The sequence below is a fragment of the Ostrinia nubilalis genome, chromosome 7 (assembly GCF_963855985.1).
Source record: "Ostrinia nubilalis chromosome 7, ilOstNubi1.1, whole genome shotgun sequence".
Taxonomy (NCBI): Eukaryota; Metazoa; Arthropoda; class Insecta; order Lepidoptera; family Crambidae; genus Ostrinia; species Ostrinia nubilalis.
In genome coordinates, this window is record NC_087094.1 from 2,727,861 (window position 1) to 2,752,500 (window position 24,640).

A 24,640-nucleotide genomic window follows, 5' to 3' on the forward strand; every position below is an offset into this window, starting at 1 on the left:
AAATAAAATAAATAACCGTCCTTTTCAGCTCTGGCCTTATTAGAGCTACAAACTTTAATAGCAGCTATTATCTAGCAAAAATGGAGGATCCCCTTGATCCGAGTAGATTAGCTAGTTTGTACTTGGATCTATTAAAATGCAGGAGGAATTTTCACTTACAACTTGCCAGCAGTTTTAATAATAATTAATTTCACAGCTTCTAGTCATAAATGAGCTTAGGAGAGTGGGTTCATTTAGAAGTTCCAGTAGAGGCATACTAAACTTGTTAGACTTTTATTACTTTTTGTAAAAAAATTGCTACATCTACTGAGAACATTTCCAAAGAGCATTAATCTGCGAAAGAATATAGATATTTCAATCATAATAATTAGTTCTTCTAGTCCTTAGATATTAAAATATACAACTTATTGTGGGGTTAACCTCGTGTATATCAATGCAAAACAAACCTACTTTATATAACCCTACTATGACTTTTAACTGAATGATCAAAGAAATTACTGAGCAGCAGAATTATCACAGAATTATGAAAATTATAAAAGTTATTAAAAACTCGCATACCTAATTAGCATAAAATTTAAAAGTACTTACAATATGGGTAGAAAAAGGTGCAAATAGTAGATTTAGATCCGCATTGAAACGTTTCCAAAGTATAAATCTATATGGTAATACTTTGGCCTATTTTTTTAACATCTCTCTAAAATGAAATTATTTATAATGCATTTTTTTTAATTAAAATTGATATCACTATAGAGATAGCATTCTAGCAATTAGACCGCTATATTTCTTTTTAATATCTATTTTTTGTGGTTATAAAAGTATTTTCATTGTAAATACTTGTAAAACGGATGAATTAACTAGTTTTCATAGTAAAATAATTAGTGGAGTATTTAAGTCGTAACTAAATATTAATGGTGCTATCCAAAATTAAGCGGCCATTTTGTTCCAACTAAACCCAAAACCTTCGATTCCAGCATAAGCCGTGACAAACCGACCTACTTAACTCCTTTTCCCCGTCATGTGTCCAGGGACGGCCCGTCGCCATTTTAAGATTTACGACCGACGCCGCAGCAGCCATTTTGTTAACACCTACTCCGCGCGACATGCAAAAGCACTCGTCCAAATGCGAGTGCGCCAACTACTCGGAGATATTATGTGGGTACGCGTAATTAAATAATATTCATTACAAGCCGTGGATGGGATGTCAGAAGGAAGCGCCTTCGTTTACACTTCCCCGTAAAGTTGGGTAAATTGTGGGCAAGGTTTAAATGTGTTTGCCTTGGGGAAAGTTTATCTTCATATTCTTGGATCTGCATAATTATTTTATGGAGTTACTTATCTAATGTCTTTTTGCCGTAATGTAGGTACTAGTGGTGCTTAATTACTTACAGTAGGTAAAACTATAATATTTCGATGGCTCATGAAGATATTTGGTAATTTTTAAGAGTCAACTTAAGAGACAGAGATGAAGAAATGAGAGAACAAGAAAATTTCAAGTCGAGGTTAATAAGCCTTTTAGTGGCCAGCTTAATAAATGGTATAATTAAATGTTGCATTGATTTCGTCATATTGCCATTTCAGAGCATGAGTAAATACTGTTGTGTTACGTAAATCACCTCCACCTCTTTTCATGCCCGTGATTTTATTAATTAAATTATTACTTTCAATATAATTAATTAAGTCCACTAAAGACCTTACATAGTGATTATAAAATGGCGCTAGTTATAAATAATATACTGTAACTGTTACAAAAGCCTGTGGAAAAATTCAATTTCATCAGTCTCGAATCTGTTTCAGTTCAGATCGTGTGTAGTCCGTAACTTCACTCACAAGTTTAGTTACATAAATCTTCGTGTTCCGAAGCCATCGCGATAAAACTGTTTTGTTTTTGAACGGACATAATTGTCTGCCCTTCCCACGCCTTTTCAGTCTATCTGAAACAATCTGGCTGGCAGGTTTTGTTTGGTTTCAGTATGTCTGGCGAACTTGGGTTGAGCTTGGATTTATGAACATTGTTCATATCTACGATGCTTGAAAATGCAGTATTTATTTATTTGCACATCTAAAGGTGGGCACCGGCATATTTATATCCCGTTTTCTTCAATTCACCTATGAACACTTAGTAACCTTTCAAACAAGCAGAAAGTGGAGCATACAGGGTTATAATTATGTTGCAGAAATTATTCATTTGAAGGGAAATAAATTAATCTATTATTTATGAGATATTTAATACATTCAGAAAAATATTTTTATAAAGCCACTTTTTCTTCTCCGAAACTTAAATAGCGCTCGGTGGCCGCTACCGCAGCAGCTGTGTATGTGTAAGGTCGCAAGTCTAACCTAACCTAACCGAGACTTTGTTATCCAGCTACAGGAGTACTAAAACCTTCATGCCAATAATAGTTTAATATAAGAGATGCTAAAATTAGGGATTTCCAAGTTTGCGCGTTCACCGCCAAAAAGTTGCCGTTTGTCGTATCCCGCTGTTTCGAGAGCACTCCCCTAACTGCCTCAGCCAATATCGGAATCCTTGGTGTCGACATATCGAGCGAAGTCCAGTTCCGTGGTCATTTAGAGGGTAAGGCTAAATTAGCCTCGAAGAAGCTTGGTGTGCTCAATAGATCGAGACGGTATTTCACTCCAGCCCATCGTCTGCAACTTTACAAGGCACAGGTTCGGCCTCATATGGAATACTGTTCTCATCTTTGGGCAGGTGCGCCCCAGTACCAGCTTCTCCCTCTGGACCGCATTGAACGGAGAGCAGCTCGAATCGTTGACTGCCAGGACATTTCGGATCGGCTTGACCCCTTGGCGCTGCGTAGAGATGTATCCTCACTGTGCATATTCTATCGCATGTATCACGGGGAGTGCTCCGAAGAATTATCCGGACTTATTCCTGCCGCCACTTTTCGCCACCGATCTACCCGACAGCACTTCCACCCCCATCACTTAGATGGTTGGCAGTCCACAACAGTACGTTTCTCTAGAAACTTTCTGCCCCGTACAACCAAACTGTGGAATGGACTGTCGTCTGCGGTGTTTCCGGACGGATACGACCTGCAAGCTTTCAAGAGGAGAGCGTATCTTTACCTTAAAGGCCGGCAACGCACCTGTAACGCCCCTGGGTCTGCGGGTGTCTATGGGCGACGGTAATCACTTACCATCAGGTGATCCGTTTGCTCGTTTGCCTCCTATCACATAAAAAAAAAAAAAAAAAAAAAAATTTTAGACAAATATTTTTTTCGGCCAAAGTATAATAGTGCGAAAACAACTGTCAGGCTAAAAAATAATAATTATTGTGAGTTAAAAGTACCTATCGGCCGATGTGGTTTGGCTAAATGAAATTTTTGGCGTACCGAGGGGCACCCGATCACGCGACCGCGCTAGTGCCACTTAGTTTTATACATTTCCTAATACAATCTTGGAATTCTATAAAATTCCTAGGAAAAGTATAAATTTCCTAGGATATGTGCGTATTAAAAAATCTCTGAAGCAATATTTTATACATTTCCTAAATAGCTTCGGAATTGTATTCATTTCCTAGGAATAGTATACAATTCCTAGAATTCATACATTTCCTGTAACATAGATACAATAAAAATATAAAAAAGGCGAAAATGATGATCAAAATCATTGTCGATTATAATGGTATCCGACACCACACAATTCACACAAGACTGCTTTTGGTTTGTTTCATAATGTTCTGGACTATGCTATTTTAGCTATAGTTATCTTAATAAGATATGTTATCAATCACTTATACCATAAAATGTATCTTATATCTTATTTGTCTTGTAAGATAAGTTATCAGTCATTTGATAGCTTATCTTTGCTTTTGTTAACAAATCTTCTTCTTATCGTGTCGACAACAAACTTTCCCAATGTCAGCCAAAAAAACTGCTATACATAAGTATTTATTTACTCCTTATACATAATAATATTTAAATACACGATTTTGATATTTGGGATTCCGAACCAAACACCAAACTTTAGGTAAATGTTAAAATTACTAAAATATTACATTACAATTAAAATCATATAACCATATAATAATCACTATAGGTTTCAAGTATCAATTACTTTTATTTCTTTCTCTAAACATAAGTGGCAAATTATTGTTATTAACACCTTGAACAACGTTCGATTTAGGATTGACTTCAACATGTCTTGTCGACTCAGGCGCAGGTTCCACTGTAAATTTCGAGAGAATGGCCGCCAGACCAGCCAGTGACTGCATCAAACCCAGGCGACTACCTGAAAACCATAAATATTATAGTATCTACAGACTAGTCAAAGATAAGATTAACGTTATCTTTTGATTATTTTTTTACAACGAAGCAAGAAGCTAAATAATGCAAACATCTTATTTAGTTTCTAAGTAAGAATCTACTGTAAGCCAAAAAAACATTTTATAGATAAAATTAGTCGATTAATCCTTCAAGCTCCGCTAATCTAGACACAATAGATAATCAATTGTTATGACATTAATTAATGCCGTCCTGGGACTCAATCGGTTAATAATTGAAGAGTGATTTCAATATTTTTAATAAATGTCTTTATTTACCTATACAATTTCGTGATCCTTCACCGAATGGAAAATAAACCAATTTCTGTCTGGAACTAAAATTATCCGGGTCAAATCTTTCCGGACGAAATTCTTCAGGGTCATCCCAATATTTTGGGTCCATGTGCAACGACTGTACTGGAATCAACACTTTGACATCTTCATCTATAGTTAAATTTATATCTTTGAACGTATACTTTGACGTACACTCTCTCATGAGGTATCCAAGGGAGGGGAACATTCTTAACCCTTCTTTAAACGCCCAATCTAAGTATGTCATCTCTTTCACAGCATCATAACATAATGTACCATTATATTTATCAAGTACAGTATCAATTTCATTCTGAACTTTTTTTTGAACATCCGGATTGAATGCTAGTTGATGCAATGTGTAACTAGTTGAAGATGCAGAGGTTTCAAACCCAGCACCAAAAAATACAAACACTTGGGCAGCGAACAAATCATCATCCAATTCAGCTGACACCCGTACGGGAGTACCATCAGGGTTGAGTTTTTCTATGGATTCACCTTCCATAACACCTTTCTTTTGACAGGCTAAAAGCAGATCTATGAAATCGTTGCGACCCGATGGCTGATAGTTCCTTTTGATTTGTATTTGTTTCACCAAACCCAATATGTCGCTTTCGACTCTCACGAACAACTTGTAATTTTTGAAGAGCTCAGGACACATTTCTTTCAGGATATTAACTATAATATCTCGTGTTGTGACAGTAAATATGCTTACGCCAAGTTTACGGAACTCTGAGTTTTCTTCATTCAATGAGTCAGAGTCTATTCCGAAACCACAGGCACCAATAAAGTCAGTGGTGAAGCGAGCCATGAGGTCACGTGCATTCAGGGAACGATTTTGAGAGGCGGCTGCTAAAGTGTATGACTGTAATTTCTCAGCTCGTTCCACAATTAAAGGGAACATTGCTTTTAGTTTTCCACTTGTGAATGCTGGAGTCATTCTTTGTCTCAACAAGCGCCAAAGATCTCCGTCAAGAGAAAATAAGTTTTTTCTTAAAGGCTCCACAACTGTTTTATGATTAACCAATCCACGTCTGTAAAATGATGAGAAATCATTGATAAGAACCTCTTTTATCAGTTCTGGATTCCTTATGATTAATTCTGGTGTGGTTGCCTTGTAACCTCCAACGACGTCTTCGTCGGGATACTTCCAATACAGTTCTTCCGCCATCTGTGATCTGCTTTGATTCCCAAGCAAAACTTTTCTGTATGTCCCGAAAAGTAGAACAGGTTCTTCGTACTTGATTCCTCTTTTTTTCCAGTAACTGAATGTTCGAACATTGTATAAATACAATACAAAAATAAATAAAGCAAAAATGACAATCAAAATCATTTTCGATTATTATTGTGTCCGACACCACAATTCACATACGACTGAATTAAATTTCTGTACAATGCTATTTTTAGCCATATCAGTCGCTTGATAACTTATCTTTGCTTTTGCTTACAAACAAATATTCATTTACTCGTCATACATAATTATATTTTAAAAAACTATGAAGAGTTTGTTTGTTTGCTTGAAAGCACTAATCTCAGGAACTACTGGCACGTAATTTATTTTGTGTTGGATAGCCTAAGGCTTTAAGCTGAACATCACCCTACAGCCAATAGCGTCGGAGCAGGAATGAAAGATGTTGTAAAAACGGAAAACAATATTTAAACTATTTTCACGCGTACGAAGTCATGGGCACAGCTAGTTAATAAATAAAACTAGTCAAATTTAAGAATAACCTGACTTCTTCAGCATCCAAATCTCAGACTGCATAAAGGAGGTAGGTGATTCTTGGGGAATGGACAACACGCATAAGTTGTAATATTGAGTTAAATTATGACTTAATTTAAAGTTTAGATCACACACATTACAATAGTTTTTATTTCACCTCAATCCATCCAGTATTACCGAAGATAGAGCCTCGAGAAGTTTACGGACTTTTTAAAATTTTCAAAAATTTCCAATATTCGCGCGTGACGTCACAACATGATTTTGCAGCCCCCGCACGTTAACCCATTTACTACTTTTTGTCTTTTTCCAACTAAAATAAAATTTTACCTAACTGACAACTGTTGTTAGTTGTCATCGTTCAATCACATTTCAAACTAGGCGCTATAAAAGTAACCCTTATTATGCCACCTATTGCCAATTTTGTGCACTATGAAGCCATTTTTACATTTATGCACTTAAATATAAATTTTCTGGAAAAATAACCAAGTTTGTGTCTCTGTGCTCAATAACGAGTAAATAGTCCAGTTATTTGTTAATTTTACTTGGAAAGTTTTCCGGAATTTTTGAAAATTGGTGAATAAATAGATTTCGCTATGTTCTTTCCGAATTTTGTGACCTCGTTTATAGCCGCGCGCGCGCCCGCCTTATTGAAAAAAATCCGCCTTAAAAAAGGTTTTTGACAACTACTTTTTTCATTTTATAATTTTTGGGACATAGACAGCTTTGATAAATGTGATAAATTTCATGTAATGTAAGTGAAATAGATTTAGAGTTGTGAAACAGTCAAATTAATGTACCTGCTAAATTGTGAGTTCTTTTTTCTTTGATCATGGCAGGACACGCTGCCGGGTGTCCTAAATATGCTGAAGTATAAAAAAATTCGCGTTGCTGAAGTATTTTTTTTTTGTCTTGTTTGTTTCTACATTACATAATTGTATCCTACTATTATTATAAATGCGAAAGTTTGGATGTCTGGAAGTTTAAAATAAAGTAAAGTAATGTTTATTTCTCACCAACATAAAATATAATATTATGATAACAAACAATCAGGAAAAACAAAAAGTAAGAATGTTGGTGGGTTGATACCTGAACTAGGAAGATTCCTGTGTCTCAGGTTTGTTACTCTTTCACGCAAAAAGTACTCAACGGATTTTGTTGAAACTGTACAATATTATTGTTTGTAACCCAGATTAACATATAGGCTATAATTTATGCCGATCTGTGACACTAAATTTCACGCGGGTGAAGCCGCAGGCAAAAGCTAGTCGTGAAATAAATAGGAAAGTTTAAGGTTCTGAAACGTGGTCGCCTACTATGGGCCTCATAAGAAGGCTCAAGGTCACCCAAAGGGTAATGGAGCGGGCTATGCTCGGGGTTTCCCTGCGTGATCGAATCAGAAATGAGGAGATCCGCAGGAGAACCAAAGTGACCGACATAGCACGCAGAATTGCTAAAATCAAGTGGCAGTGGGCGGGACACATAGCTCGTAGAGACGATGGCCATTGGGGCAGAAAATTTCTTGAGTGGCGACCACGGGCTGGAAGACGTAGCGTGGGCAGGCGGAGGCCATCCCGCGACCTTTACCAGATCGTCGGTCCACCTAGTACTCCTACTGAACCTGAATGCGGGCAGCGCAGGACTGTTCATTATGAAAAACCTATGGAAAACCCAAAGGCCTCTCGCCTTTGTCCAGCAGTGAATGTCATTTGGAACCACGAAATAGGAAAGAATGTAACTATCAAAAATATTCTCTAAGGCAGCATTTTTCCAATTTCGCAACGAGCGCGGCAATCACACTTAACTAACAGACTAACAGAGAGCATAGCGAAATCTATTTTAATCACCAATTTTCAAAACTCACGGAACACTTTCCAGGTAATCACGTTAATTTGTACCAAACGACTGGACTATAATTAAATTGATATAAAAATTGGGTACATCTTCTCAAAAACAAAAGAACTGGTGCTAAAAGGGTTAAGTGACGTTTTGACATTTGTAGAGGGCCTTGTAGAAGGGGAGGCTATGGTGCTGAATGTGGATTAACTTGAGTGTCATAGTAACTTATTAGACTGCTAAGCTTGATGATAAAAAGAAAAATATTTTCATGATAATAACTTTTGAATTTTGAATGAAGGTTTCAAAAACATTTTTTACTGAATTAGAATTAAAAAGAAAAAATGTGCGATAGTTCGAATTTTATTATGTGTAGTTGACGCATAAAGAAGTCCGAACTGTAGTTGTCACGTTGCATTGCTACGCGCCAAAGCAGATTTTCGTTGTGCTGAAAAAATTTTGTTTATCTTTTCATTAAATGATAGGTATAGGTGTACCAGAATCTCATGGCAAACAAAAATATTGGAAAAGTGTGTCTTTCAAATGGCAAATGTCTATGGCTTTATTGTCACCTGTCAACGTAAATCAAGTGAACTGTCAGTCGCTGCAGAAATTTTGTAATCTCTTCATGCCTATTTGTTATTTTTGTGAAAAAGTCGAAAAAGCTCAAGCAAGTCATATTGTGTTCAATGTGTATTGTAAAATAAGGCATAATTCAAAGTCAATCTTTGATTTTAAAGCGCGTCGTTGAGTTGACAGTAAGTTGGAGTGAAATTGGATACATTAAAATTTAGTTTATTACCTAACTGCGTCAGAAGGAGGGTTTTTAAAATATTATTCTTATAATAGCTAGGGGTTTCAGGTGTACCTCACAAATTGGTGCAGAGGAATGGTGAAAATGTTATGACCATGTAAATAAAATTGAAAAAGATTTCATCAAGTAAGATGTAAGATAGAGTAATTGAAATGGTGGAAGAGCAATTTATAATAAATAACTCTTTATCTTGATCATCTATTGAAGAAAAGTGGAATCCTTGGAATAGTTTTCTAGTTCTGAATGAAGTGATTAGTTATAAGTATGATACATAATAAAATTAGTTACATAAAGTAATATACGATTTACTTATTTTTCAAGACATTTTCCTATTATATTACTGACGGGATTGCTACCATGTACCTTAGTTTTGAGTTTCCAATATTTCGGCACTGTTGCAAGCGCCATGGTCACGGAGTAACTGAAGAAATTAAAACCAGACATCGTTCAGATGTGCGTTCAAAAGACCTGAGATTCAAAAAAATCCCACGTTTTTTTTAAACAGTAAACCAAAAATAAGTGACTTGAAAATGGAATACAAAATGATAAGGTATGGTAAATGATAAGTCTTTATCAATGAAGAAGCAGAAGTTCAATTTCATGTGACCTCCATCTAGGCTAGTTTCCATCGTCACTCAAAGTTTGGCTGCGGTCTCAAATTTGGGCTTAATTGAGGTATTTTTTGGGTGAGAGGCATAAGAACTAATGCCGTTTTATATCAAAAATTCATACTTAGAGGTAATCAACCAGGTACAAAGTATTTCCTTGTATGTTAGTCTGCCACTCTTTAGTAAGTCCCGAAATCCCCGCTTCGGCTCCCCTACTAACCATTCTAACCATTGTACACAGATAATATCTTACATGCAGCTTTTCATGTTACTACGTCACATTTTCTAAATCCGCGCGGAAAATCGCTCCTAGCGGAAGAGCGCACTTTGAGCTTGAATATTTCAGTCATTTTTAAAGATATCAAAAAAGTAAAAATACAGTATTCATTCTAATTTTTTGTAGTTTTTTTTGGCATCTTCAACAAAAATTGTGCGCCATGTCCATTATATGTAGATTGAAAAAGAGGCTGTCAAAGATAACTGAGGCCCGTTTTCACCATCATCAATCCCTAATTTTTAAGTGACCCCTATGAAAACAAAATTCCTGTTAAGTGTTACCATAGGGGTCACTTAAAAATTAAGGATTGAAGGTGAAAACGGGCATTAATTTCTTCCGCCACTTCTTCTTAGCACCAGCCCATATTTTATATTGTCCCAAAATGGTAGCAGGGAAAGCTATATTTAAGACGTGTTTAAGCTCCCTGGAAAGGGCCCTTATACTGAATAAACTATTCGATTTGATTAGAATTGATCAGCCCAACTTTGGGGTCCAGACTGGAGTTAATAATTTAACGTCGTCATATATAGTTTTTTTTATCTTTCAACATGTTTTTTTACGTACTCTGTCTCATGAGGTATCCAACAGATGGGAACATTTTCAACCTTCTTTAAACGGCCATTTAAGTATTACATCTTCTGTAAGGCTTCATAGCATTATAGTACGATAGGTGCGCCTCTACTAGTCAGAACGCCTCTTCTTTGTTCATTCGTTCTTTCGTTTTAGCCAAATGACGTCTACTGCTGGACAAAGGCTTCCAAATAATAAGGTCTTCTTTGTATTAAAAACATTTTAGGGTTATGTTAAATCACAGTTGTATAGTTGAAAAAAATCGTTTAACTAGCCACGATGCAAACAATGCACCATGTGGTATTGACTGTTTGCTGTCATGCGAATTGCGTTCGTTCATTCGACCGAGTGGGTGAATGACTTTTTAGTTTATCAGTTAGGTATATGCGATCAAAATAAAAGAATCAATCATCTTTTCTTATTAGAGAAAAAAAGTTTTTATTAATTATAAATTTCACTTTGCAGTTAAACTTTTTGAAAATATCGTGATGTGCGTGCGTATTTTTATGAATGAAGTAAATTAACCACGCGTGCCAGCATATTTTTTGGCTCTTTACATAAATCGATTAAATTAAAATTTTGCGACACTTTGCAATCACCTGTACCTATACTGTGCCGAATTATTTAACCCAAATCCAGTTAAAAAGATAAGCATAATAATATGCCAAAGCCCAAGGTACAAAATATCAAAAACAAAAAATAATTCGATAACCTTGCATTTGTTATTGAAAAGATAAATTCAAATCAAAAGCCGCGAGCAAGACCTAGTCCATTATAATTGGTAACACGATATCCCAGGAGCACATTCTCATTATGTATTTTATTTGGCAAATTCACACCGCTGTAGCCTTGCGATTAATAAACGTTTTCTTTTCCTAAAAGCTCCCATTACTAAGGGCGGTTTATTTTCACATTTAAAAATAATGACTTGTATGTGAGCATAAGGCGTAAGCCTCACTACGAGCTTCGCTTAATTTATTTATAATACGCAAGGTGGACTGACGACATCGTAAAGATAGCAGGGAAGCGCTGGATGCAGGCTGCTACCAATCGATCAACGTGGAAAGCATTAGGGGAGGCCTATGTTCATCAGTGGACGTCCTATGGCTGAAATTAATGATGATGATGATGATGATGACGCATCAAAGTAATTGCTGGGCAGCGCTTATCACAGAATTACGAAAATTATAAAAGTTATTAAAAACTCGCATACCTTATTAGCATAAAATTACAATATACGTAGAAAATGTGCAACTAGTAGATTTTAGATTGTAGATTAGATGCCCGCATTGAAACGTTGCTAAGGTATGAATCTACAGTAATACTTTGGCCTATTTTTTAACATCTCTTTGAAATTAAATTATTTGAAATGCATTTTTTTTTATAAAATTGATATCTATCTATAGAGATCGTCGCATTAGACCGCTATATTTCTTTTTAATATCTATTTTGTGTGGTTATAAAAGTATTTTCATTGTAAATACTTGTAAAACGGATGAATTAACTAGTTTTCATAGTAAAATAATTAGTGGAGTATTTAAGTCGTAACTAAATATTAATGGTGCTATCCAAAATTAAGCGGCCACTTTGTTCCAACTAAACCCAAAACCTTCGATTCCAGCATAAGCCGTGACAAACCGACCTACTTAACGCCTTTTCCCCGTCATGTGTCCAGGGACGGCCCGTCGCCATTTTAAGATTTACGACCCACGCCGCGGCAGCCATTTTGTTAACACCTACTCCGCGCGACATGCAAAAGCACTCGTCCAAATGCGAGTGCTCCAACTACTCGGAGATATGTGGGTACGCGTAATTAAATAATATTCATTACAAGCCGTGGATGGGATGTCAGAAGGAAGCGCCTTCGTTTACACTTCCCCGGAAAGTTGGGTAAATTGTGGGCAAGGTTTAAATGTGTTTGCCTTGGGGAAAGTTTATCTTCATATTCTTGGATCTGCATAATTATTTTATGGAGTTACTTATCTAATGTCTTTTTGCCGTAATGTAGGTACTAGTGGTGCTTAATTACTTACAGTAAAACTATTTCAATAGCTCATGAAGATATTTCGTTATTTGTAAGAGTCAACATAAGAGATAGAGATGAAGAAAATGAGAGAGAAAGAAAATTTCAAGTCGATGTTAATAAGCCTTTTAGTGACCAGCTTAATAAATGGTATAATTAAGTTGCATTTATTTCATCATTTTGCTATTTCATTCCAGAGCACGTGTAAAATCTGTTGTAAAAAACTCATAAAAAACTTATAAAACTCATTTATTTTTGCAAATAGGCTTTTAAAAAGCACTTTTACACGTCCCAATATTAACCCTACCACCACTTCGGGACAATAAATGGGCCAGTGTCTTACGTTAAGCACTTCCACCTCTTTTGATACCCGTGATTTAATTAATTAATTATTATTACATTCAATATTAACATTAATTAAGCCCACAAAGATCATATAGAGTGATTCTGAAAAGTTAAAAATATTAATACTGTAACTGTTACAAAAGCCTGTGGAAAAATTCAATTTCATCAGTCAGTCTCGAATCTATGTTTCAGTTCAGATCGTGTGTAGTCCGTAACTTCACTCACAAGCTTAGTTACATAAATCTTCGTGTTCCGAAGCCGTCGCGATAAAACTGTTTGGTTTTTGAACGGACATAATTGTCTGCCCTTCCCACGCCTTTCCAGTCTATCTGAAACAATCTGGCTGGCAGGTTTTGTTTGGTTCCAGTATGTCTGGCGAACTTGGGTTGAGCTTGGATTTATGAACATTGTTCATATCTACGATGCTTGAAAATGCAGTATTTATTTATTTGCACATCTAAAGGTGGGCACCACTTAGTAACCTTAGAACACTTAGTAACCTTTCAAACAAGCAGAAAGTGGAGCATACAGGGTTATAATTATGTTGCAGAAATTATTCATTTGAAGGGAAATAAATTAATCTATTATTTATGAGATATTTAATACATTCAGAAAAATATTTTTATAAAGCCACTTTTTTTTCTCCGAAACTTAACCCAGATAAGCCTGAAACTATTTTTACTTTAGAATTTTGAGATTTTTGGATATATGGGTTATTATGATCCCAGTACCCTACGAAAAATAATTAAAAAAAAATGTCACCTCCGGGAAAGCGGGAAAATGATGACCCATACATGGGTCGGTCGGCATAAATACTGCATTCTACTTACCTGTTAGGATCAATAAATAGATATTCAAATAAAACGCTTTTTAGCAATGAAACATGTATGTATTAGTATGAAAAGATATTTTTATTTATTTTATGACAATTATGTTATTCTGTAACAGTATTTTATATAGTGTGATAGTTAAAAAAACATTCTTTAGGATGTAAATGTATGTTGCACTTCACGCAAATGTAATTACAATTTTTTTTACACATTTTGCATTTTAGAATCTTATTAACATAGTTGATTAGATGACCTATTTGATCGTATCTTGAATCTCCGAGGTGGCTTTTTGGTACAGGGCAAGGCCCACGTTTTTCACACCTTTTGAAAGTTTCTAATAAGGATCTTGTAACAGACCGGCGAAAACCTAGGTGATCAAGATCTCCACCATCAAGACGATATAATTGCCATGAATTATGTAGTGCCATATCAATACTATGACAGAATAACGGGAAGTACCATTTTTTACCTCTGATGCAGGTTCGGTATAGGCCTATATTCTGATCTGAACGATCAACGCCTCCCATATTTTCATTATATAATTTGATAATGTGTGGTTGGTCAATGTTGATGTACTTTTTCAAATTTTGGGAGAAACGCTTTGTTGTTTGCAACGGCTCAATAGACTCGGCATTTGAGGCAACAGTCACAACACTGTTGTCGTTCCACTTGCAAACAAGTATCTGTTCCTCTAAGCTTGCCTTGAAGGCAAAACTACCGCGATCAGTTTTCTTGAAATCCTGGTTAGTGGGCAAAGGACATTTTGAGGTACGATTTTCACGAACCGTGCCAGTTGCTTTCAGATTTCTGTTTTTCAATTCGTGTAAAAGCGGGATCGAGGTGAAATAATTATCAAAGAAAAGATGATAAACATTGTCGGGGTACATTGTCTGAAGGACATTTGCATACTGCAAAATAACACTACCACCTAGTCCAAATTTCTTATAAATAGATGGTAACTGAGCAGACTTTCCTTGGTAAGGGTCAAACCAAATCACATAGCCTAGTCTTGTAGCCCCAACCCAATACTTGTATCCCCATCTAATGGGTTTACCCCTAATAAATTGTTTACAACTGTGACCGCCGTAATATGGAATCATAGCCTCGTCGATACTATGCATCTCTTCAGCAGGTGCATTTTCTTGAAAAATAGTATTGAGTAAACGAAATAGAGGTCTCATCTTAGCAAATTTGTCAGTCTGAGTCTGAATCAAGGAGTTGTCACAACAGTGCAAATGGTTCAAGATATAAGTAAATCTGTCCCGAGATAGTGATCTATTCACAAGAGAAAATTCACAGTCTGTTGAGTTCTCCCAATACATACGACGTCTTGGTAAAGACACATATCCGCTATAAAGAAGTATTCCGATGAAGCATTTCATTTCACTGAATGTTATATTACCTGCTTTATTTTTCTGCGTAGCATATAGATTTGTGTATTCTACTAACAAGTTTATAGTCGTATCATTGAACAATTGGTCAAAATAGTTTATAGGAGGGCGTAACTCATTTTTGGGTCCTTCCAACGGCTGAAAACTCTGAAACTCATTTGCAGTATGTCGATTTCTCCAGTGATAGGTTTTATTCTCCACAGATGTAGGACGAATCAGAGTAACATCCTCATTTGATGATGTATTGCTGGTAGATGTAGATGGCAAAGGTTGTTGTACTTCAGTGCGAGGCCTCTTCTGTAAACTCGCCAAAGGAATGTCATCTTCATTCTCCGAATCAGAAGTAGTGCAATTAGTATACACAGCCTTTGCAGGTGCCCGTAATATAGAACCAGGTAGGTTATGTATGGTAATATTGTCCTCATCTCCAGAATCTTCATCAGTAACAATGGTATTTGCGTTGTCAGGTGGTTCAAATGCAATGTATTCTGGGACCGGATCATTGCTATTTTCCAGTTCAATCAATATTTCATGCAAGGACAAAGGTTTCGATCTGAAATAGCAAAATAAAGCATATTTACTCAAATATATCAAATGTATTATGGTTGTGCCGACGGGCCCATGTATGGGTCCATGGAATCTACGGCTAAATAAAAGAGGGAAAAAATAACGCTGATTTAATTTTCTTTTACATAATCAATCTACAATGTATTCTATTTTAGAGTAATAGTTCCGTATTTTGAAAATAATAATATCAAGTAATTATAAACTAACCTTTTTGAAGACATGTTTTACAATTTTTTCTCTGCACTTGTTCACTTGCAAATAAAAAAGAGAAATGATTCAGTTAACTGCTTCAGTTGTCATTATAATCAACAAGTACCTTCTAAAGTTTAAAAAAAATACTTTGGTTTGTACAAATAAAATAAAATAATGAAGGTAGATTTTTTTATTTCTCACAACCCATGTATGGGTCGGTAGGTTCATCTGGGTTAAATAGCGCTCGGTGGCCGCTACCGCAGCAGCTGTGTATGTGTAAGGTCGCAAGTCTAACCTAACCTAACCGAGACTTTGTTATCCAGCTACAGGAGTACTAAAACCTTCATGCCAATAATAGTTTAATATAAGAGATGCTAAAATTAGGGATTTCCAATACTTCAGCGTAATATGCGTGATGCCGAAAGAAAGGTAGGTATGCCAATAAATTTTAGACAAATAATTTTTTTCGGCCAAAGTATAATAGTGCGAAAACAACTGTCAGGCTAAAAAATAATAATTATTGTGAGTTAAAAGTACCTATCGGCCGATGTGGTTTGGCTAAATGAAATTTTTGGCGTACCGAGGGGCACCCGATCACGCGACCGCGCTAGTGCCACTTAGTTTTATACATTTCCTAATACAATCTTGGAATTCTATAAAATTCCTAGGAAAAGTATAAATTTCCTAGGATATGTGCGTATTAAAAAATCTCTGAAGCAATATTTTATACATTTCCTAAATAGCTTCGGAATTGTATTCATTTCCTAGGAATAGTATACAATTCCTAGAATTCATACATTTCCTGTAACATAGATACAATAAAAATATAAAAAAGGCGAAAATGATGATCAAAATCATTGTCGATTATAATGGTATCCGACACCACACAATTCACACAAGACTGCTTTTGGTTTGTTTCATAATGTTCTGGACTATGCTATTTTAGCTATAGTTATCTTAATAAGATATGTTATCAATCACTTATACCATAAAATGTATCTTATATCTTATTTGTCTTGTAAGATAAGTTATCAGTCATTTGATAGCTTATCTTTGCTTTTGTTAACAAATCTTCTTCTTATCGTGTCGACAACAAACTTTCCCAATGTCAGCCAAAAAAACTGCTATACATAAGTATTTATTTACTCCTTATACATAATAATATTTAAATACACGATTTTGATATTTGGGATTCCGAACCAAACACCAAACTTTAGGTAAATGTTAAAATTACTAAAATATTACATTACAATTAAAATCATATAACCATATTATAATAATCACTATAGGTTTCAAGTATCAATTACTTTTATTTCTTTCTCTAAACATAAGTGGCAAATTATTGTTATTAACACCTTGAACAACGTTCGATTTAGGATTGACTTCAACATGTCTTGTCGACTCAGGCGCAGGTTCCACTGTAAATTTCGAGAGAATGGCCGCCAGACCAGCCAGTGACTGCATCAAACCCAGGCGACTACCTGAAAACCATAAATATTATAGTATCTACAGACTAGTCAAAGATAAGATTAACGTTATCTTTTGATTATTTTTTTACAACGAAGCAAGAAGCTAAATAATGCAAACATCTTATTTAGTTTCTAAGTAAGAATCTACTGTAAGCCAGTTTCTTGCCACTATTATTAAAAAAACATTTTATAGATAAAATTAGTCGATTAATCCTTCAAGCTCCGCTAATCTAGACACAATAGATAATCAATTGTTATGACATTATTTAATGCCGTCCTGGGACTCAATCGGTTAATAAATAATTGAAGAGTGATTTCAATATTTTTAATAAATGTCTTTATTTACCTATACAATTTCGTGATCCTTCACCGAATGGAAAATAAACCAATTTCTGTCTGGAACTAAAATTATCCGGGTCAAATCTTTCCGGACGAAATTCTTCAGGGTCATCCCAATATTTTGGGTCCATGTGCAACGACTGTACTGGAATCAACACTTTGACATCTTCATCTATAGTTAAATTTATATCTTTGAACGTATACTTTGACGTACACTCTCTCATGAGGTATCCAAGGGAGGGGAACATTCTTAACCCTTCTTTAAACGCCCAATCTAAGTATGTCATCTCTTTCACAGCATCATAACATAATGTACCATTATATTTATCAAGTACAGTATCAATTTCATTCTGAACTTTTTTTTGAACATCCGGATTGAATGCTAGTTGATGCAATGTGTAACTAGTTGAAGATGCAGAGGTTTCAAACCCAGCACCAAAAAATACAAACACTTGGGCAGCGAACAAATCATCATCCAATTCAGCTGACACCCGTACGGGAGTACCATCAGGGTTAAGTTTTTCTATGGATTCACCTTCCATAACACCTTTCTTTTGACAGGCTAAAAGCAGATCTATGAAATCGTTGCGACCCGATGGCTGATAGTTCCTTTTGATTTGTATTTGTTTCACCAAACCCAATATGTCGCTTTCGACTCTCACGAACAACTTGTAATTTTTGAAGAGCTCAGGACACATTTCTTTCACGATATTAACTATAATATCTCGTGTTGTGACAGTAAATATGCTTACGCCAAGTTTACGGAACTCTGAGTTTTCTTCATTCAATGAGTCAGAGTCTATTCCGAAACCACAGGCACCAATAAAGTCAGTGGTGAAGCGAGCCATGAGGTCACGTGCATTCAGGGAACGATTTTGAGAGGCGGCTGCTAAAGTGTATGACTGTAATTTCTCAGCTCGTTCCACAATTAAAGGGAACATTGCTTTTAGTTTTCCACTTGTGAATGCTGGAGTCATTCTTTGTCTCAACAAGCGCCAAAGATCTCCGTCAAGAGAAAATAAGTTTTTTCTTAAAGGCTCCACAACTGTTTTATGATTAACCAATCCACGTCTGTAAAATGATGAGAAATCATTGATAAGAACCTCTTTTATCAGTTCTGGATTCCTTATGATTAATTCTGGTGTGGTTGCCTTGAAACCTCCAACGACGTCTTCGTCGGGATACTTCCAATACAGTTCTTCCGCCATCTGTGATCTGCTTTGATTCCCAAGCAAAACTTTTCTGTATGTCCCGAAAAGTAGAACAGGTTCTTCGTACTTGATTCCTCTTTTTTTCCAGTAACTGAATGTTCGAACATTGTATAAATACAATACAAAAATAAATAAAGCAAAAATGACAATCAAAATCATTTTCGATTATTATTGTGTCCGACACCACAATTCACATACGACTGAATTAAATTTTTGTACAATGCTATTTTTAGCCATATCAGTCGCTTGATAACTTATCTTTGCTTTTGCTTACAAACAAATATTCATTTACTCGTCATACATAATTATATTTTAAAAAACTATGAAGAGTTTGTTTGTTTGCTTGAAAGCACTAATCTCAGGAACTACTGGCACGTAATTAATTTTGTGTTGGATAGCCTAAGGCTTTAAGCTGAACATCACCCTACAGCCAATAGCGTCGGAGCAGGAATGAAAGATGTTGTAAAAACGGAAAACAATATTTAAACTATTTTCACGCGTACGAAGTCATGGGCACAGCTAGTTAATAAATAAAACTAGTCAAATTTAAGAATAACCTGACTTCTTCAGCATCCAAATCTCAGACTGCATAAAGGAGGTAGGTGATTCTTGGGGAATTATATGTAGATTGAAAAAGAGGCTGTCAAAGATAACTGAGGCCCGTTTTCACCATCATCAATCCCTAATTTTTAAGGTGAAAACGGGCATTAATTTCTTCCGCCACTTCTTCTTAGCACCAGCCCATATTTTATATTGTCCCAAAATGGTAGCAGGGAAAGCTATATTTAAGACGTGTTTAAGCTCCCTGGAAAGGGCCCTTATACTGAATAAACTATTCGATTTGATTAGAATTGATCAGCCCAACTTTGGGGTCCAGACTGGAGTTAATAATTTAACGTCGTCATCTATAGTTTTTTTTATCTTTCAACGTGTTTTTTTACGTACTCTGTCTCATGAGGTATCCAACAGATGGGAACATTTTCAACCTTCTTTAAACGGCCATTTAAGTATTACATCTTCTGTAAGGCTTCATAGCATTATAGTACGATAGGTGCGCCTCTACTAGTCAGAACGCCTCTTCTTTGTTCATTCGTTCTTTCGTTTTAGCCAAATGACGTCTACTGCTGGACAAAGGCTTCCAAATAATAAGGTCTTCTTTGTATTAAAAACATTTTAGGGTTATGTTAAATCACAGTTGTATAGTTGAAAAAAATCGTTTAACTAGCCACGATGCAAACAATGCACCATGTGGTATTGACTGTTTGCTGTCATGCGAATTGCGTTCGTTCATTCGACCGAGTGGCTGAATGACTTTTTAGTTTATCAGTTAGGTATATGCGATCAAAATAAAAGAATCAATCATCTTTTCTTATTAGAGAAAAAAAGTTTTTATTAATTATAAATTTCACTTTGCAGTTAAACTTTTTGAAAATATCGTGATGTGCGTGCGTATTTTTATGAATGAAGTAAATTAACCACGCGTGCCAGCATATTTTTTGGCTCTTTACATAAATCGATTAAATTAAAATTTTGCGACACTTTGCAATCACCTGTACCAATACTGTGCCGAATTATTTAACCCAAATCCAGTTAAAAAGATAAGCATAATAATATGCCAAAGCCCAAGGTACAAAATATCAAAAACAAAAAATAATTCGATAACCTTGCATTTGTTATTGAAAAGATAAATTCAAATCAAAAGCCGCGAGCAAGACCTAGTCCATTATAATTGGTAACACGATATCCCAGGAGCACATTCTCATTATGTATTTTATTTGGCAAATTCACACCGCTGTAGCCTTGCGATTAATAAACGTTTTCTTTTCCTAAAAGCTCCCATTACTAAGGGCGGTTTATTTTCACATTTAAAAATAATGACTTGTATGTGAGCATAAGGCGTAAGCCTCACTACGAGCTCCGCTTAATCTATATACTTATAATAAATCTGTAGAGAGGTCAATTTTGTACATGAAATATATTTTCAAAATAACTATCAGGGGGTGATTGGTGATCGATACTGATGCCAAAAATGCAATCAGTAAAATTTTAGTCTGTCTGTCTGTATGTTCCTTATAGAAACAAAAACTACTCGACGGATTTTAACGAAACTTAGTACAATTATTCTTCATACTCCTAGGCAGGTTATAGTATACTTAGGAATTCCCACGGGAACGGGAATTAGCGGGAAAATCCTTTTGTATGAAAAATCTAAACCGCTTAAGTTAGACGCTTGAAATTTGGCATGCAGGTACCTTAGTAAACTTAAAACTTAGTTACAACAGGATATTGCAAAATTCCCACGGGAACGGGAGTTTACGGGAAAAAACCTTTGTATGAAAAAATCTAAACCGCGTAAGATAGATGAAGGGGGTAAAACGGGATCCACGCGTACGAAGTCGCGGGCGGCCGCTAATTTATTTATAATACGCCAACCCATCCATCCATTCAGCCAAATGACGTCCACTGCTGGACAAAGGGCTTCCCCAAGGATTCCCACAACGACCGGTCTTGCACTGCCCGCATCCAGGTGCTTTTTAGCAGGCAATTCTAGATACAGTTAGCTCAGCGCATAACGAAATGATCAATGATCAATCTTTCACAGTAGGACCCTGCCGTAAAATATGCACCGTAGGGATCTTACAGGCATTTATGAAATTACTAGCTTTCCGCCCGCGACTTCGCCCGCGTTGAATTTTGTCTGTCACAGAAAAACTTTATCGCGCGCGTCCCTGTTTCAAAAACCGGGATAAAAACTATCCTATGTAAGGACATAGGATAATAGGATACCGGGAAAGGTCCCGGGACCCAAACTTTCTCTATGCCAAATTTCATCAAAATCAGTTCAGTGGTTTAGGTAAACGTGAAAGCAAGACAGACAGACAGACAAAGTAACTTTCGCATTTATAATATTATAAGTATAGATCTATTTATTGTTATTCTGATGACTCCACGAGAAGCTGAGTTAGGTCATCTATGTGTAGCATGGCTCCCATTAGCAGAATTTCTACGTTCTAGAATTTACTGTTTATCATAGTTTATCATCAAACTTGTAATAAATGTTTTTGACGTTTCAGCGTTCTCGCGAAAAAGTGGCCAGTCATTGTTACAATTTCGTAAAGTTCTTGCTTTTGTTTTTTGTATCGTAAAAAATCCTCGCCAGACTCCGTATTTTCTTTTCAATGCAGATTTTTATGAATAAAACATCTTTGTTACGACAAAAACTTATACATCATAAGAAATGTGAAAAGCTTAACAATAAAATTTTTACTCCTGTTCGCGATTCAATTTCACAAAGTTGTAAAATTTAACTACACTACTTTTTATTGCTGTTGTATTTGCGTTGTTCTTTTTTATTACCCTCCTGTCCTCTAGGAAGCCCTTGAGAAAAGTATACAATGCTCAACTTTCTTTTGTTATGAGAAGTCCTAAAACGTATTCTTTATGATAAACGAGTGCTCAATACCTACTTCTGATGTTTGCGCGAAATGCAAGAGGATTCTACCATTACTATTCGCTATCAAAACCTATGGGTATTACCGTTCGTGTAACATAAGGGTATCATAAATGTTAGGTAATGTATTATAATATTTAAAATCTACACACAAATAAAACATTCACTATAGGTCTAGCATTTAACACAGGCAGTGCTTGAAGTACGGAACCGGCATGGGAGAGTGTTTTTGAGATCTCAAACATCAGCGAAACTTCAGATATGCTTCTGATTTGTAGGCTCTGTCACGTCATTATGACAATGTCACCCCGCGTGCCGCTTCCATACCTCGGGCACTGACTGAGCTAAATAGACACATAAATTCTCCCTATCATCATCATCATCATCATCTCAGCCATAGGACGTCCTCTGCTGAACATAGGCCTCCCCCAATGCTTTCCATGTTGCCCGGTTGGTAGCGGTCTGCGTCCAGTGCCTTCCTGCTACCTTTATGATGTCGTCGGTACGCTGCGTTTTCCGGTACGCGTCCTCCACTCAGGAACCTTGCTGCCCCATCGGCCGTCAATTCTGCCTATATTTCTTTAGTAATGTATTGTGTATTTATTACGTTGCATAAGTAGATGTACCATCACATGAAATTATTAAGAAGAAATGAATCTTTTAACTGTAGTTTGCACTGCTCTAGTTCACCTTTCCAAACAATTTCCAAATGTTATTCTTTTCCAAAACTGTATTCGCACTGTTACCAAACAGTTGGATTCCATTTTGTCCCACATTCTGCAGTAATCTAGCGACGTGTGCTCTCAAAATGAAACTTCAGTAAAGTATATAACGTCTTCGCTGTTTTAGCAGCGCAAATAAAATAAATAACCGTCCTTTTCAGCTCTGGCCTTATTAGAGCTACAAACTTTAATAGCAGCTATTATCTAGCAAAAATAGAGGATCCCCTTGATCCGAGTAGATTAGCTAGTTTGTACTTGGATCTATTAAAATGCAGGAGGAATTTTCACTTACAACTTGCCAGCAGTTTTAATAATAATTAATTTCACAGCTTCTTGTCATAAATGAGTTTGGGAGAGTAGGTTTATTTAGAAGTTCCATTCCATTGGTAACCTACCTACTTGGTAAAATTGGTCTTTTTCTGTGGGCTACTAAGTATACATAATCCTCGAACGATCTTTATAGCGTAGAAATGAAAAATATTGTCAATTTACAGGGATTCTAAAGAGTATGCCCGTTTTCACCATCTATCCCTAATTTTTAAGTGACACATATGAAAACAAAATGCCTGTTATGTGTTACCATAGGGGTCACATTAAAATTAAGGATTGATGGTGAAAACGGGCATTAATCTTGCAACAAGTAGTATGCTTACATTACAAAGTATTTTTTTTGCAATAATGTGACTCTACGTGTATTTTATCATTGTCCTACTTGTGGATTTATTATTATGTGAAGCGAACCTACTTTGTTTAACTCTACCACGACTTAAAACTGAATGATCAAAGTAATTGCTGGGCAGCGCTTATCACGGAATTACGAAAATTATAAAAGTTATTAAAAACTCGCATACCTTATTAGCATAAAATTACAATATACGTAGAAAAAGTACAACTAGTAGATTTAGGCCCGCATTGAAACGTTGCTAAGGTATGAATCTACAGTAATACTTTGGCCTATTTTTTTAACATCTCTTTGAAATTAAATTATTTGAAATGCATTTGTTTTATAAAATTGATATCTATCTATAGAGATCGTCGCATTCTAGCAATTAGACCGCTATATTTCTTTTGAATTTCTATTTTGTGTGGTTATTAAAGTATTTTCATTATAAATACTTCTACAACTGATGAATTAACTAGTTTTCGTAGTAAAATAATTTAGTAACTAAATATTAATGGTGCTATCCAAAATTAAGCGGCCACTTTGTTCCAACTAAACCCAAAACCTTCGATTCCAGCATAAGCCGTGACAAACCGACCTACTTAACGCCTTTTTCCCGTCATGTGTCCAGGGACGGCCCGTCGCCATTTTAAGATTTACGACCGACGCCGCGGCAGCCATTTTGTTAACACCTACTCCGCGCGACATGCAAAAGCACTCGTCCAAATGCGAGTGCGCCAACTACTCGGAGATATGTGGGTACGCGTAATTAAATAATATTCATTACAAGCCGTGGATGGGATGTCAGAAGGAAGCGCCTTCGTTTACACTTCCCCGGAAAGTTGGGTAAATTGTGGGCAAGGTTTAAATGTGTTTGCCTTGGGGAAAGTTTATCTTCATATTCTTGGATCTGCATAATTATTTTATGGAGTTACTTATCTAATGTCTTTTTGCCGTAACGTAGGTACTAGTGGTGCTCATTTACTTAAAGTAAAACTATTTCGATGGCTCATGAAGATATTT

At 35.9% G+C, this 24,640-nt stretch overlaps 3 protein-coding genes across 3 annotated transcripts; all 3 read right to left on the reverse strand.

The window, feature by feature from the left end:
* Positions 1–3,615: 3,615 nt before the first annotated feature.
* Positions 3,616–5,975, reverse strand: LOC135073063 (cytochrome P450 6B6-like). The gene is made up of 2 exons (XM_063967078.1): positions 4,562–5,975; positions 3,616–4,251 (listed from the first exon to the last, which is right to left on the reverse strand). Exons 1-2 carry the CDS (start codon positions 5,922–5,924, stop codon positions 4,070–4,072), a joined length of 1,545 nt encoding a protein of 514 aa, XP_063823148.1. The 5' UTR covers positions 5,925–5,975; the 3' UTR covers positions 3,616–4,069.
* Positions 5,976–13,718: 7,743 nt separating this feature from the next.
* LOC135073464 (piggyBac transposable element-derived protein 3-like) lies at positions 13,719–15,793 on the reverse strand. Its single transcript, XM_063967647.1, has 3 exons — positions 15,780–15,793; positions 14,084–15,558; positions 13,719–13,723 (listed from the first exon to the last, which is right to left on the reverse strand). The coding sequence occupies exons 1-3, from the start codon at positions 15,791–15,793 to the stop codon at positions 13,719–13,721; spliced, it is 1,494 nt and encodes a 497-aa protein (XP_063823717.1).
* Positions 15,794–16,606: 813 nt separating this feature from the next.
* On the reverse strand, positions 16,607–18,978 carry LOC135073064 (cytochrome P450 6B6-like). The gene is made up of 2 exons (XM_063967079.1): positions 17,580–18,978; positions 16,607–17,245 (listed from the first exon to the last, which is right to left on the reverse strand). Exons 1-2 carry the CDS (start codon positions 18,940–18,942, stop codon positions 17,064–17,066), a joined length of 1,545 nt encoding a protein of 514 aa, XP_063823149.1. The 5' UTR covers positions 18,943–18,978; the 3' UTR covers positions 16,607–17,063.
* Positions 18,979–24,640: the final 5,662 nt, after the last annotated feature.

Excerpts from the sequence above, each read along its gene's own strand:
- LOC135073063 (XM_063967078.1), bottom strand. The coding sequence starts at position 5,924 with ATGATTTTGATTGTCATTTTTGCTTTATTTATTTTTGTATTGTATTTA. Across the intron at positions 4,252-4,561 it reads AGGATCACGAAATTGTATAG|GTAGTCGCCTGGGTTTGATG; the intron begins GTAAATAAAGAC and ends TATGGTTTTCAG.
- LOC135073064 (XM_063967079.1), bottom strand. The coding sequence starts at position 18,942 with ATGATTTTGATTGTCATTTTTGCTTTATTTATTTTTGTATTGTATTTA. Across the intron at positions 17,246-17,579 it reads AGGATCACGAAATTGTATAG|GTAGTCGCCTGGGTTTGATG; the intron begins GTAAATAAAGAC and ends TATGGTTTTCAG.